Source organism: Danio aesculapii, chromosome 6, assembly GCF_903798145.1.
Source record: "Danio aesculapii chromosome 6, fDanAes4.1, whole genome shotgun sequence".
In the NCBI taxonomy this organism is placed as follows: domain Eukaryota; kingdom Metazoa; phylum Chordata; class Actinopteri; order Cypriniformes; family Danionidae; genus Danio; species Danio aesculapii.
Window position 1 is genome coordinate 53,284,695 of NC_079440.1, and position 17,058 is coordinate 53,301,752.

Below are 17,058 nucleotides of genomic sequence, written 5' to 3' on the forward strand. Positions count from 1 at the left end.
GCTCAATGTTTGGAACACAAGTAGCCTACATTTTTTGGTTTAATTTTAGAGACCGTCACTCAGAGATCATCCTCCACATTCAGTTGTGATCTGTGTTTATTTATAATGTGTTATTTTATAAATTTGTATGTATGGGAGTGCCGAAAAGGTGTCAGAAAGCTTAAAAAAAAAGCACTTAAAAAAAAATTATCTGCTTCAACTAACTCTATTGCTGTCTTGCTAATCTGATTCTAATGAAATCTCTCTGGAGGGGGGGGGGGGGGGGGGTCACAATTCAATGGAAAAAAATTGAAAGGCTGTTTTTTTTTTTTTTTTACATATTTTTTGTAGGATATGAGTAAAATATGATACTACTAACAGTTTAATAAAATGTATTTGATATTTAGAAATCACTTGGAGACCCTACTGAGAGAAGTAATCTAACATTTGATAGATATACAATAACAATACACAAAGGTTTTACCTATGTTATGATTATAAAATATTAAATATATTAAAATGTCACATTTGTACTATTCTCTACATCAAAAGAGATGTTTAATGATCAAGGATTACAAAAGTTATTGAAGTCCACACTCTAATGTGTCACTTTGACCCTATTTGTGTGCATAATTAAAACCGCACAGTAAAAACAGCAACTGTGAAGACACAAAATACACAATAACAGGTTTTCATGTTTTTATTCTTTAAATAAAGTTTGACTGAAATGGTGTAGACAAACTGTACATTACATGTTTGCTTTGAAAAAGGTACAAACCATTCTACTAACATGTTTAATCAGAGCTGCCAGTGATCATAACTTATAGGCAAACAATACAGTGGAATTAGTCTCAAAGCTTAATCTGGAATCACCTTCTTAAAGGAACCAGATATGCTTCTGATATGAATGAAAATTCTTCCAACATTTTGTTTTATAAAAAAGTAGTTCATTTATGACATAAAAGGGTCATTGAGGCCACAATCTCATAGGCAAAGTTACATTTGGCCCATCCAGATAATAACCCCATCGTTAATAAGCTTATGTAGGATGAATTATTCATTCAAATAATGCCATGAAGGATATATCTGATGCAATGTTGCTGGGTTCAGTCACTATGTGCAAAGGCCCTCTTGTGGTCAGTTTTGTAAGTGCAGCCTGGCCTCACTGAGGTTTAGCTTCGTATTAGCAACAGTAGCATAAAATATTATTTATATATATTCCATTATGATTACTCTACATTCATTTTCTAATTCTATACAAATCTTAAAATGAATTGTAATGTTAAGATTCCAAATTCTATCACGATTATCTATTAGAGCAGGCATGTCCAAGCTCGGTCCTGGAGGGCCGGTGTCCTGCAAAGTTTAGTTCCAACCCCAATCAGACACACCTGGGCTAGCTAATAAAGCACTAACTAGGCTTTCTAGAAACATCCGTGCAGGTGTGTTGAGGCAAGTTGGAGCTAAAATCTGCAGGACACCGGCCCTCCAGGACCGAGTTTGGACACCCCTGTATTAGAGCCAATAGATTTATTATAGTTGCAAGGTTTACTTAAAAGGCATTGTATGGAAAGCAGAAAGTTTAAAAGGTCCACTAAGATTTTTACATTCATTGAAGTAGAAATCCGTAAGTGTGTTAGTACCAGCATTGATACAACAGCAGCATTTGCTTGGCAAAGATTAGCTGTGTTTTTCGCTTGCATGAAAAAGATGCATTTAAAAACGCAGCAAATGGTAATTTGGCACTACATAACACGATTGCCGTGAGGACATGAGTAGTGTTATAAATGAGCAGCCATGTAGTGTTAAATCCCTGAAGTGTTAAAAGCACCTTGTGTCCATAGTCACAGATTAATGGATAAAAGTGGGTCAGTTAGCCATTAACAGTGCAAATCTGTGTCAGTGCATGTGAAGTCTGCATGTTAGCACTTGCAGAGGGATGTTGAAACGGTCTCAGACCACTGCTGATTGGTTTCTTAACCATTCATTGGAGCAGAATCACATTTAGAAGTCAGTTTGTGAACTTTGGAAGTCCCACAAAGAATAATTAAAATCTTTTCATGCTTCCAAGGTGCAGTTGGTCAGCTGAATGTTCATCAAGCTGGTGATGCAGTTTTCTGTCGCACTTTGTCGTTTTGTACTTTGCTTCCGCGCAATGTCACAAGCAATGGCCAAAGCTCCACCTTTCAGGAAGCGCACAAAGTTTTCACCCACTAATGGACCCATAGCATACAACCCTCCCTCCTTTATGCTCTCATACGTGTACGGATCTACATCCATCGGATTCCGCCGACAGCTGATTGGCTCTTCAGAGTCCAATGCCAAATCGCGACCGTGTTCTGGAAGGAATGATAGGTTTGGATGGGCACCAATCAAAACGAGTGCCATTGAGACTTGGAGCACCGTCTGCTGCCCTCCTTCGCCCTCTAGCACACACTTGCCATCGGGTTTGAAGGCTGCCACTCGGTGCTTTGGGAAACTGAGGTAACCTGGGTAGCAGGTGTAAGAATTGGTGCCGTCTGCAGGCGAAGAGAGCAGTTGGTTTGACAGATTTTCTACAGTCTCTCCATTTTTGTGTTGCTGTTGGCTCATCATTTGATGCACTTTGTGGTACTCTGGGTAGAGGAGTTTGGGTAGCTGGTTGAAGATGAGCGCTGGATCGCTTACCGGCCGCCTGAAGGCATGGTAAACCGGTGTGTTTAAATGGTGAGCTGCGAGAACAGCATCTGCCGCAGTTAACCCAGCGCCGACAATAAGAACCGGCTCTGAAGCACGGTCCAAGCGGCCTGAAGAAATGGCAGCCTCCAGCTCCCAGAAGCTGTGGCACACATAGGGAAGGTTTTCACCATCTATGCCAAGGCGGGCTGGAATGTCATGTGTTCCTGTTGCGAGCACCACGTTCTCGGCGTACACAGAGAAAGGGACTTCATGTTCCTCATCGGCATTTGCTCTTCTCTGGAGGCCTTGGATCTTCCAAATGGAACGGCCGGATTTAAGGGAAACTCGAGAGACTGAAGTTACGGTGGTGCCACAAGCGAAGCTCTTCTCCAGACCCATTTTTGTCACGTAGTGCTGGTAGTACGACGCAATCTCAGCTGGCGTAGCCCGGTCATTACGTAAATTCCTACACACAAACAAACAAATGCACATTAGACAAGGTTCTCACTGTAAAAAGCAGAGTTTCAATAGGAGAAACAGGAGCACTGAGCAGAAAATAGGGCTGTGCGATTAATCGAAATCGAATCACAATTTGAAATGTTGCATTTAGTTAAAAATTGCAAGAGGCTGCGATATGAAATGAGCAACTCCAGCGTTATGGATGTGATATATGCAGTAAAATCTCAAAACATAAATTGACAGAACAAGTACATGTTAACTTTGACACATCTCTTTTTATTTTTCAAAACGGCTAGCCACAGAGTTGTAGGAGCAAAAAAAATATTAATCTGTAAAGATTTTTTTATATTTTAAATGAAGAAAATAAACATGCGTGATGGATGAGAAAAAAGTCTGCAAGTTTACAGTATACAACATACTTTGTAGAAATTCTGTGAATTAAACTACACAACCCAAAAAAAACGTGCTGATCAAAAGGATAAGAGTTGGCTCACTATATCTAGATCACTATAGTCGGCTCTCTCATCTGTAATCATTAGTAAACCAATCGGATTAAGCTGCGGTCACACTGGACTTTTCTCCCCATGGACTTCCATTCATACGCACACAAATGAATCAGACCAGAAACGCAAGGTCATGCGTCAAGTTTTGCAGGTCGCTGCGGTGCAAAGTTCAAGCTGGGTGAACTTTGACCTGCGAAATCTCATCACTTGACTGCATGAGACCAATCGAGGATCAAAACATGTCCTCTCTAGACAGAACTTTAAAAAAAAAAACGCGCCATTGCTCCATGTTTTAATGTCTAATCTCACCCCTTTTCGCAGCACCGCACAACACAATTTCGCAAGCTCAAACTCTAGTGTGACCGCAGCTTTACTCCAAACTCACTACAAGTAGACCGCCTAGCCTTACACTCTTATCTTCATTTTTTGAAGTATCCCCAGTCCACCAAATTGCCCCTTTTCCCTCCTTTACCAGGGGGAGCGCTCTTGAGAACTACCTCTCGTACCTCACTATCTCGTACCGCCTCATGCTCATTGACACGATGGAAGCTGTCAATAAATGTAATTATTATATCATCATCATCATCATCATCATCAAGCAATAGCCAAGTGCGAACTCTTAAATTTGAATAATAATATTATTATTATTATTATTATTATTATTATTATTATTATTATTATTATTATTATTATATATATATATATATATATATATATATATATATATATATATATATATATATATATATATATATATATATATATATATATATATATATATATATATATATATATATATGAAATATAATATAAAAAATAAGTGCATTAATAAATAAAAGTACATTTTAAAATCAATAAAGTTCATGACATTACATGACCTGGACAAAAAATAAAAATAATAATAATAATAATAATTCCCTGACCCTCACTTCCCAGTGTTTGGAACAAATTTAGTAAAGACCTGTAGTAAAACCTGAATGAATGATATCTTTGATCATTTGTAACTTCAAGAAATGTGTTGTATATAATATGCCTCATAGTCTCAAAAAACAAACAAACAAAAAAAAAAACAAACAAACACCTGCATTAGTAATGGGTTGCTTGAACAAATGAGCCAAAGTTAAAAGCCACAGGAGAAATTAACATAATTAGTGGCTACTTCTACTGTTAGTAAAAAATAAACTATTAAAAGCTACTATATGTAAATGTTTAAAATGTTTATCTTGAGAACTACCTCAACGGGCATGGATCAGAGAAATGTGAGCCTATTGTTAGCCAAATCGATTTAAATTATTTCGGTTTTGTTTTACATACCTTCGTTTATCTCTCATCCAGTCCTTCAGCTTCAAACCAGGAAGCTCCATCCAGTTAGCCAGACTAAGTGTCAACATTGAGCCTTCCATCGCCTGCAGGCATCAAGCATAAAAAGCAACAAATTTACATTCTGAAGCAAGCGGGAAGCACAAGAGAAACATCTGATCAAACTGGTACAAAAAAAAACTCAATAGAAGACGTTGTTGCAGTTGTTTGAAGACACGCAAATATTAAAATCACGAGTGCTTTTCCCACAGGGCTCCTACTTGTACATTAGACCATTATGACACTGATGAACATATTTAGTCAGATTTTGTAATATATCTTAACATCGTACTTCTGTTTTCACGTAGTTTCATCACTCTGAATGGGGTTTCTCATGTTAGAAAATTATATTCCAATTATGTGATACTAATAAATAAAAAGAAAGCTTACTCATGGTTCAATAGTATGACAATAACAAAATTTTAAAAAAAAATATGCTAAACTCATTAAAATAATATTATTTGACTAATTATTATGCTTTTAAAAAAGACATTAAAATTACAATAATTAAGATTAAAACAATTAGGTGGTCTAAGAGCCATATATGGTTAATTAACATTACAATAGAGTCATAAAAAAAAACCTTATAATAACTCCCAGTAACGTTTCAGGGTTTTTCCAATTAGTATTTCAACCCAATAAAGGGTTAAAGGCCCTAAACCAGGCATAGTACTCTTATCCTTTTTAATGCATTGAACAATAACATATAAATGAAAACAATAGGACTACTATAGGGACTTAAATCAGCAGACAGAAATATTCTAAAAGTGGTCACTTACATGCCAGGCCCCTCCAGGTGGTCCTTTTCCAAGTACAAGGTGGGGTGTGGCCCTTTCGGGCTCATGTCGCCATATCAGCGGAGAAGCACAATCCACCCCAAAGTCACCATCTGGAAGTAGGAGGGCATCGAAGAGCACAGCCACAGGGTTGGATGAGCGGCCCTCAACACCCTCACACAAGTACTCCAGATCCTAAATTGCACATGTTGAGACAATTGTTTTTCTGTGTTTGAACATTGCTGTGCAACTCAGAGTCTGCTATTATTGTCATTACTATTGTGCCGTTTCCATCCTTATATGCAAATTAGACTTGACAAGCAAAACTGGAATGTTTGACTCCAGTGAGTTAAAGGAAGCAAAATTGTCACTTCATGATAAACTGGTGCCAAGTGTCAAAAAGTGGAATTTGCTGCAGTAAAGAAGCCACTGTGAGCATTTTTATTGCGGATTCATCCATAAATGCTGTCCTATTGTGCCCAAAATCAATGTTTCAAATAAAATAACATGACTCTTGAATAATGTGATTTTTACAACTATACATTGAACTATTTCCAGACACGAGGTCCAATAGCAACAGAAGACAAACAGAACACAAACCACACAATATACATTAAAAAGAGTTATGCCAATACTTCCTCAATGGTAACTGATAAAACAGATCAGCAAGCCTAGGATTCGCCAGCAACATTAAAACACTATTCTGAGAACTCTCCAGTCAACAAGTTTGTCGACTAGTTTATGCACTTTTTTTTTCTTATGGACATTTCACAAAAACACATCTTAAACCATTAAAAAAGTTAATTTTTTATTATTATTTTTTTAAGTACATTAATGTACAAAGCTATACTCATTTATATTTTATAAGTTTTATTCGTACTTCGTATTGTATTATCTTTGCATCAAATTACTACATAAATTACTAAATAAATAAAATAAATATACTGCTAATGAGAGTAGTTTCTAATGCAGGGTCTATAAATAGTAAAATTTGACTCTGTTCTTGGGTTTTCACGATACTGGAATTCGGTACAAATCAATACTGAAAATGTTGAAAACATCCATTTCCTGCTAAGTATTTATTGTACTCTCCCGTTCCCTGCACTCTAAGTTTACCCAACCATGACGACTTCAGCTGCTGAGAAAACCTAAAAATGTTAGAGTCCATTGGCTTTTATGCACATCTTGACATTTCTATTAGGCCTTTTCTTTGCTATATTTCGAGATGCACATAAAAATAGGTGGATGGAAACCTAGCGATTGACAATATGCAGAAATCTGTAGAACAGTCTACAGTCAGCTTTTTGTATAGAGTGATCCATTTATAACAATTTGTTATGTAAAAAAGGTGTGGTAAATGTGTGCAGGGGGATTATCTGTGCGCCTTACCTGGTCAAACAAAGACAGATGAGGGTTCTTTGTCAGTTTGTTATGCAAAATCGGGTTGGGATGGAAACCATCAGGGGAAAGGTAAGGGGTGTATCCCGACAGCAAATAAGAAAGACAAATCCCGGATGGTCCATTACCTGTTAAAAACACAGTCATGCATATGAATACTAGATAACATCTTCCAAACAGTCACAGATATTCTTTTGTTGCTGGTTTTATTTATTTTTGTTTCTTTTAGGTTTTGCTTCCCCCCTCCCCTCCCTGTATTTAAGCATTTTGTTGACTTCTCCAAACCTTGAAACCGGTTATTGCCCCATGCCTAGCAGACACCTGGTTAAATGTTTCTTTAAATAAAATATATTGTGTTAAATAGGGAAAATGCTTGTTTTTTTTGTTTGTTTGTTTTTTTATGCATGAATTTTAAAAAAAAGAAGTTATTTTAGTGCAGTAATCACAACTGTGATACTGTGAAACTGAGATATTTCCAAGGCTATCATTTTGTCACTCTTATACTAGCTAATGCCTAGCGCAATTATCCTGGTAATTGTTAGTTAATTTCACTCCTTGGTTGCAGTACAACATTAAAATCATAAGGAGAGAGAGAGAGAGAGAGAGAGAGAGAGAGAGGAAGAATTTTTTTTTAAATAAAAACAGCACAGGAGTTATTTAGCATGCATGTAGGAAGCCCATTATTTGTTGTAAGTGTTGATGGAGAGTGTCATGCATCACACAAAGTATACACAAAGCTTTTAAAACAACAAATTGAAATGGCAACTCTTACCAACTATGACAACAGGCAGGATATCGTCGGAAAAGGTGTCTTTATTGTACAGCTCCATAGTGGCTAACCTGTCACATAAAAAAAAAGAGAACAAAATCACCTTAGAATAATAAGGTTGTATATGACATGTTTGTCAAAATTGAGTTAATGACATTGTTATTAAATGACAACTTATTTACATTATGGGATATTTTTTTATAAGTTTACATTAAGACTTTTTATTTAAAAAACAAAAACGGTTTCTCTACAAAGTCGAACTCTAGCTTGACTCTAGAAGGTTCTTTCTGTAAGCCAATCAGCATTTTTATGCATGTACGAAGACCAATTAGGATCAGCTTTCTTTCTCATTTCGCTGGACTGCTACATTGACAGCAGGAAACACCAGAAAGAAAATCAAATCGACTTAATGCCACACCACACAAAACTGAGATGTGTAAATGTGTTGATTTAAAAGCATTCCTTTACATTGAGATTCATTAATTCATTCATTCATTTTCTTTTCGACTTAGTCCCTTTATTAATCTGGGGTCGCCACAGCAGAATGAACCGCCAACTTATCCAGCATATGTTTTACGCAGCGGATGCCCTTCCACCTGCAACCCATCACTGGGAAACACCCATACCCACACATGCACTATGGCCAATTTTAGCTTACCCAATTCACCTGTACCGCATGTCTTTGGACTTGTGGGGGAAACCGGAGCACCCGGAGGAAACCCACGCAAACACGGGGAGAACATGCAAACTCCACACAGAAATGCCAACTGATCCAGCCAAGGCTCGAATCAGTGACCTTCTTGCTGTGAGACAATCGTGCTACCGACTGCACCGCCGCATAGCCAACATTGAGAGGAAAAGTTAAATTTTACATTGTTGAAAGAGAAATAAATATTTAAAAATGTATATTTTAAACGGGAAATATATTTATTTGTTTACATAGTCAGTGAAACACTTTTCAGTGTTTATTAAACTCATTTGGTCATCATCTGTTTTTATTTATTTATTTATTTATTTTTTAAAGTCTTTAAATTTAATAATCAAGCCTTGAAGGGCAAATACTTAAATTCATGGTGCATATAATTCAAAGAATATAATTCAATAATTCATATAGAGCATAAAACGTAATAAATATTAATATATTAATTAGAATAAAATTAACATCTGCACTGGACACAATATTTAGCACTAAAACATGAAAAAAGTTAAAGAAAGCAAAAATTTTACTTTAAGCATCAACATATTGTTACAACACCAACGTATATATTTTTTGATTGCATTTCTTGAAAAGTAATGCTTTAATGAATGATCTGCCAGATAGAACCTTATAATTCCAAGTGAAAAATGACTTTTTAGAATTAGAAGGTTCTATCTGCATTTACCATGTTTTTTTTACTCCAATTTGTAAGAGAACGTTGATCATTCACATTTAGATAACCCTTAGGGTCTCTGTCATGTTAATGTATGAAAGAGAACTGTTACATATTGTTTGCTATATGGAATGCAAAAACTTTTTAGCTCAAAATCATTTAGAGCGCAGATAGAACCTTATAATTACAAGGTGACGATATGTTGAGTTGAAAACGTTATCAGCTAAACCCCCTCCCAACACACACCACCACTCCCTCACTTCCATGATAATAATGACCAACTATACGGTCCCCTTATTACATCACTCTATATAATCTAAACTACAGTAAGACAGACTGTAAGCTTCAGGCAATCCTTCTTAAGAATCAACTGAGGTGTAATTACATAACAGGAGAAGTTCAGTGTAACCATGACTGGGCAGAATCTCTTAAAGTGACAGCGCCATTAAAGGAGTTCGCGCCACGGTCGAAACAGCTGAATCACCCTGAATAGAAACTAAACTACGCTACAAGAAAAAGAGAGCGGTCTTTGATGCCAAAAGTCAGTCAAACTCACTTTAAATGGAAATTGTTCGTCATTATGTCACTTAAATATACATTTGTAATGCTCATAGCTGCAGTTTAGAGACCTTTCAGTGAACTTGAATGAAGTCCAGGGGTGCGTGTGTGGGTCCGTGTCTACGTGCAGGACGCTTTCTGAATTCAGGTCAGTTTATGAGGTTATGGCTGATAAATGTTTGTGCAAGTCATAAAAGGGTAATGCACACAATGCATTCGAATTAAACGTGTACAACGTGTAAACGCGCTGTTTGTCAATGTTATGGCTTCAAAGTTACTAAGTTGTGTTTTCGAAAGTAAAAAATATTAGCTAATTTGATCTCTCATTGAACTTGTAAATTGTAAGTCATTTATTTTCTCGTTTATTTGCAAAAAGCTAACAAGTGACACTGACAAGAATCACAGTGACAGCGAGCCGCGTGCACGACACATCTGAAGTCCATTCAAGGTATTAAATCATGCGCGTTCACACGCCCCCTAAATTAAAGAGACCGCTGCTCATCCCAAATGAAATCATATTCATAAATTACTAATCTGCGATCATATACTTTCAAATGCTTAAGAAATTTGATATCAGAATGACAGCCATACCATTTACTTGCAACCGAAGAGTAATATGACCTGTTTTAACTTACTGAAACACTATTTAAGTCTGTATCTTCTCTCAGGTTGTGCAAAATGAGCTAGACAGAAGTTTCCAGAAAAGGCGACATGCGTTTCTCAGACGCATTGTCTGCTGAGCGAGTCTCTCCGCCCCCATGATGCGCGAAGAGCCAAATCGGACACACCAGACTGCAGGTTAACGGGATTGTATTTACTGAAGATTAAAGTTAAGTTACACACTAAAGCCGGTAATTTAGCCGACTAATGGGTGTACGTTAACCCTGATGCGCGTATTATTGGCGTGCGCGTGCACGTTCGTGAGTGTCCACTGTCCAGACATGCCTACGAGACAATTTCCATATCCGACGGACATATTACGACGCGACACCAAATTAAAGGAAAAAGAACAAAGATGAGTTAAAATTACCCAAAAGATGAGATCGAGTACAATCATCATATCCCCATTGCAATGGTGTCAAGTTTTATAATGCATTAACGTTAACTAAAACCGGCGTGAAGCAAGCAAAGCCATCGCGACTTAATGTAAAAACCACATACCTGTAATGTAAATGCTCCGAATAAGTCAAACGAAAGACCTCAAAGCCTTGAATGTACAAGGTATGAAGATTTTATAAACCGACAGTTCAGATACGCAGTTTCCTCCCGTTGTGCTTCAGCGTGGCTGCTAGGAGAGATGCGGCACACTCACACACAGTACTCGTGCACTAATGGGTTTTATAATTTTCCCTTCACAGTGTGTCCATACGAGCCAATCATCGAGAAAAGATGTGACGTTTAAGATATGATTGGTGCGGCTTGGAGTGACGCACCGGCGTCTTGATGCCTTGTAGTTTTCCACTCACTGACAATGATCTAATCGCTGATTGGCTTAAATCCTTCTATCACTGCATATCAGCCAATCAGAGAACGCAGCGACTTGACCGGTGTCGCTGCCATCGTAACCGTTCAACGTTTCATCGCCCTTAACGAAAATGATTGCCTTTTTTGGCCACCTTAACAATTACGTTCGACTTTCGTTTGTAATAAAAGTGTTAAATACTTACTTATGATTTTTATTCACTGAATTAAATCTTTCTATGTTTTGTTTTTCAGAATTTTACCCCATGACTGAAATAAATGAGAACTGCTAAAGGTTTGTGAATTTCCTTTATATCAATGTCCATAATTATTTTCGTTGCAGCATAATGATTTGATAATTTAGTTAGTTTAATAAGATACACAGTTTGTTGACTTTGCGTGACTCATTTTTCAATTAATATATCCTTCAGACTGAACTTTGTACATCCTCAGTCTGCTTGTTGTAAAACTATAGATGTAAGACCTTTAAATTAACCCTCATATTTTAGTTACATTTAGAACTATGAAGGTACGTGACTGGGTGACATGCTTACTAGGTCAAACGATGTAATACTAGTAAACTTTTGTGATCCTTTTTTTGACCCCCACCCTCCTCAGAAGTAAAAGAAAGTTTCCATTGTTGGAACTAATCACTGAAATCCTCATTCGAGGTATTTTCTCATGGGTGTATTTGGGTTGCCATTTACATTTTTTGAAAGTAGAGTATTTAGACCAGCTTCAAAGTCTGACAAAGAAACTGATGAGATCACAAACTCAAAAATGGGAAACATTTTGTCTGTGGACTGGAGCCATAAAATTGTCGTGTTTAGGTAAAGTTCATATGCATAAGGGTGAATGGAGGAGACACCCAAAGTCTCAGTATATATCAAAAAGCAAAAAAGGTCATTGAACCATGTCTAAAAACACACTCTCAACACTATAAGCGCAATAAGGGCTTTGAGTTATGGTAGTACTGGCTCTTTTGTTTCTTGGATATCCACCAAAATTGCTGAACTTCAAGAACATGCCGTTATTTAACATTGTGACCCTGTGATCAAGATTTGTCAAGCCTAATCACGCTCTAAATTCATCTGCACACACACATCGCATGCAAACATGCACGCATGCATACACACACACAAAACCCTGAATTACTGTACCAGGTGTCCTGACATTTTATCCTACCCATCAGATTATGCTACCAACACTGTGTTTGCATGGTTCTGAGGTTGGGGTTAGGGATTAGGTAGGTCAGGGCGATATTACAGCTTCATATCAAACTACTTCACATTCAAATTTACTTGGGTAGCAAAATCTGATGGGTAGCATATTGCGTCATCAAAATGTGCTACCTACTTTTTGAATAGGAGGTAGGACAATCTGACAACATAGAACAAATCAACAGAACATTCCATTGATGTATACTTTGTTGGAATATAGTCCAAAAATGTGAAAAATTTGGCCAAAATTTAGGACCTAAGATCATTTGAAAAATCATTTGAAATCAAATGAAGTGCTAAGCAATGCACATTATTAATAAATATATATATATTTTTACAGTACGAAATATACAAAATAGCTTTACTTTTTTTAATTGATTGAAAAGTAAAGTAAAATGAAACAGCATAAATTAAAATGTATGATTTTGAGCCAAATACACCAGAATTTGGCCATTGCCAAAATGAACCTGTGCAACATAAGACGGGTGTTCTGTCGATTTGTTCTACCTTGTCAGATTGTCCTGCCTCCCATTTAAAAGATAGGTAGCACATTTTGATGACACAACATGCTACCCATCAGATTTTGCTACCAGTGTAAATTTTAATGAGGAGTAGTGTGATATGAAGCTGTAATATCGCCCTAACCTACACTGAAAAAAATATTCAAAGAGGATTCCTTGGATTTACTACATTTTTTAAAGTAAAGTAGTTGTAAACTATTTATTTGGGCTGAATTTAAACAAACAAATAAATTGAACATTAATAAGTTTAATTTGTTTGTTTAAATTCAACACATCTAAATAGTTTGCATCATTTTTTTTCAGTGTACCTAATCCCTAAGCCCAACCTCAGAACCATTCAAATAAAGTGTTGGTAACATTATCTAATGGGTAGGATAAAATGTCAGGACACGGGTTTGTTGTCCAGAGTCAATTATTGGCTTTTAAAATAAGCATTTAGTTGTAGACCAAATATTTAATTTGAGCATTTTCATGCTGTACCTCAGTAGTCTCTTACATTTTGCTGGCTAGTCAGCATATGACTCAACAAGCTTCCAGTTAGTCAGGATGAGGGGCCCTTTTCAAAAGGCTTCCGAAAGCATTTCTTTTTAGTCTGTCCAAGAGTCACCAGGACTCACAAAGAGAACCAAGTCTGTGTTATCACAATGCATCGCTTCATCAGCTCAAGTGCGAAAAGAATGGCAACTCTCAAATGTGATACAACAGGTCTCGTGTAGTTGTCATGGTGCAGCTCAGGTATTATGTAAATGCTTATGCAACATTATTTAAGTAATCTGCACGGAAAAAAGCAATTGTGGTGTTAGGCAAACTTTGGTTTGTTTAAATTTAGGGCTTGTATAAGGATATTAGAGCTAAGTAAAGTAAATAAAAAGGTTAGGTTTCAGTATGGAATAGATCAAACGCAAACTTTTCTTATAAACAACCAAAAAGCAAAAGTTATTGATGGCAGAGGGCCGATGGTAAATACCAAACTGTATTAAAATAAAGTTACCATTGGTAATTTCTTAATTTAATTTCAGAATACTAAAAAATATTTTATTGTTTTTTGCATTTTATTTATTCATTGCTTCATTTATCTTCAGCTTAGTCCCTTTATTCATCATGGTTCACCATAACGGAATAAACCGCCAACTTATCCAGCATATGTTTTACACAGTGGATGCCCTTCCAGCTGCAACCCAGCATTGGGAAACACCCATACACTCTCACATTTACACACATTCACTATGGCCAGTTTAGTTTACCCAATTCACCTTTGTGATTGGACTGTGGGGGAAACTGACGCACCCTGAGGAAACCCATGCAAACACAGAAATGTCAACTGGCTCACCCGGGACTCGAACCAGTGACCTTCTTGTTGTGAGGTGACAGTGCTAACCACTGAGCTACCGTGCTGCCCTTTTATTTTATAAGGAACTTATTACAATAAAAACATAATTCCATTTGTAAAACAATGGCAAATACATTAGCTGCTTCTGCTGACGTCTTCTGCATTGTCCTTTATCTGTCAATGAGAGAATGTAAATTTAAATGAAAAATGAGATTCATTTAACATTTAATTTCACTTTGCTTTTTTGTAGCTGAACAATAAAACACACAAAAGGTAATGTTACATCAGAAATGAAGATGTCTGGAAAAGGCATTGTTCTTAACCCTCCACATTATTCTCCCTTTCTTCTCCAATGGGATGGCGGGCCAAATTAAATGTTACAATGGGCCAGTTTTGGCCCATGGGCCCTAGTTTGGGCATCTCTGTGATAGATCGAAGTCCTGGAGGGCCAGTGTCCTGTAGAGTTTAGCTCCAACCCTAATCAAACACACCTGAACTAGCTAATCAAGCTCTTACAGGTATATTGGAAACTTCCTGGCAGTTGTGTTGAAGCAAGTTGCAGTTAAAGTAAACAGGACACCGGCCTTCCAGGACCGAGTTTGGACACCTCTGATCTAAATGATGTATACACTCTCAAAAATAAAGGTACGCAAGCTGTCACTAGGGTGGTACCTTTTCAAAAGGTACAAATTTGTACTTAATGGGTCCATATTGGTACCTCAAACGTATAAATTAGTACCTAAAAATTTTATGAGGAACACTTTTGTACTTTTTATGTACCAATATGTACCCTTGAAGTATTAATATGGACCTTTTCCGTACAAATTAGTATCTTTTGAAAAGGTACCACCTCAGTGACAACTTGCTTTATTTCTGAGTGTGTACAGTAAAATATAGTAGATATATGTCAAAGGAGTTAATATGTACTTTACAAGTACTAATAAACATCCAACATGCAAGCTAAGCAACTAGCTAAATGTGACCATAATAACGTGACAATAGTGTAGAATACATTAGTAATGTACACTGAAAAAATGATTCATTGAATTTACTACTTTTTTTTAAGGTAAGGGGTTGCAAACAATTTATATGGGCTAAATTTAAACAGACAAATTAAGTTGAACATGACTAAATTTAGTGATTAAATTCAGCCCATATAAATTATTTGCAACCACTTACCTTAAAAAATCTAGTATTCTAGTATAATACTAATTCAGCATACAATGTTGTAAATATACAACTATAACTATCTTTTTACATTTTTAAGTTATTATTGTTGTAATTGTTCATAGTAAATTAACTTTACATTAAAAAAAAATTGCTTGCAGAAATACCCAAGATTCATCATTCATTAATATTTCATTTTCCTTCAAGCTTAATCTCTTTATCATAGGTCACCACTGCAGAATGAACCTCCAACTTATCCAGCATGTTTTATGCAGCGGATGCCATTCCATCTGCAACCCAGTACTGGGAAACACTCATACACACTTGCATTCACATTCATACACTACGGCCAACTTAGCTTATTCAATTCACCTATAGCGCATGTCTTTGGACCGTGGGTGAAACCGAAACAGGAGCACCCCGATGAAACCCACGTGAACACTTGGAGAACATGCAAACTCCACACAGAAATGCCAACTGGTCCAGCTGGGACTCGAACCAGTAACCTTTTTGCTGTGGGGTGACAGTGCTAACAACTAAGCCACCATGCTGCCCACACAATACATTTAAATGATTTAGAAGTATTGCTCATGCATTTCATGTTAGCTATGGTGTGACTTACAGTAACAGTAAAATATGCGATCTCATTGAAAAATATTATCTTGATTCATGCATCCAGGTAATGTCTGTTTTTGAAATATCAGAGAAGGAAGATTTCTTATTAACCGATAATGTGACAATTAAAAACAGAGAGTATCAAACGAACAACCCCAAATGAATTTACAATCAAATCCAATGCAAGAGGTGAAAGGACACCAAAGCACAGGAAGAAAAGGTTATGTTTTATGCAGAGTCATTCTGACATGTGTAATCAACATCTCCCAGCACAGATTTAATGACTAATGAAAATTACTGCAATTTGTGGCAATTGCAAACAAGCAAGTCTGTACAGAGTTTGAATATTCAAAGTTAAAGAAAAAAAAAACGTGAATTTTTCTTTTTTTGTGACTTTCAGGCAACAGTTTGTACAGTCAGTGAGAATGGTAAGTCAGATCTTTACATTTCACTCAAGAAAGCTTAAATAGTTGACAGAAGCAGGTGGGGCATTATTGCTCAATCAGCAACATTTTTACAGCATTTAACCTGGTTTCACAGTCATTTGTCAGCTAGTCCTAATCTCTCATTGACACATTCAATTTAGAGATCACCCTTTGGCATCATTTAAAGGTGTTTCACAACTACAAAAATGTTGTTCCTATCTCTATAGGATCTGGAAAATGTTAAGCTTTATTAAGAAGCCCATTCATAATTCATCAAGTCACAACATAGCTGCTGACATGAGAGATTTCACTTCTTCTTTCTCATTGACAACCAAATATAAACTACAATGAATTGTGATCATAAGACTGCTGCCCTGCCACAATGACTAAGCTTTTATCCTTTATGTTTTGATAAAACCTCATGAACCAACATGAGCTTAAATGAAACAACACAACTGGGAAACAATCTTTATTGGCATTTTAATCACCA

The 17,058-nt window shown here is 36.6% G+C and overlaps 1 protein-coding gene across 1 annotated transcript; it reads right to left on the minus strand.

Moving 5' to 3' along the window:
• Window positions 1-664: 664 nt before the first annotated feature.
• Window positions 665-11,131, minus strand: osgn1 (oxidative stress induced growth inhibitor 1). Its single transcript, XM_056460526.1, has 6 exons — window positions 10,991-11,131; window positions 7,905-7,972; window positions 7,124-7,260; window positions 5,738-5,929; window positions 4,914-5,005; window positions 665-3,103 (listed from the first exon to the last, which is right to left on the minus strand). The coding sequence occupies exons 2-6, from the start codon at window positions 7,960-7,962 to the stop codon at window positions 2,038-2,040; spliced, it is 1,545 nt and encodes a 514-aa protein (XP_056316501.1). The 5' UTR covers window positions 7,963-7,972; window positions 10,991-11,131; the 3' UTR covers window positions 665-2,037.
• Window positions 11,132-17,058: the final 5,927 nt, after the last annotated feature.

Coding starts and splice junctions, on each gene's coding strand:
- osgn1 (XM_056460526.1), bottom strand. CDS start 7,962: ATGGAGCTGTACAATAAAGACACCTTTTCCGACGATATCCTGCCTGTT. Junction 5,006..5,737: donor CACCTGGAGGGGCCTGGCAT/GTAAGTGACCAC, acceptor TGATGCCTGCAG/GCGATGGAAGGCTCAATGTT. Junction 3,104..4,913: donor TGGATGAGAGATAAACGAAG/GTATGTAAAACA, acceptor GTTTGTGTGTAG/GAATTTACGTAATGACCGGG.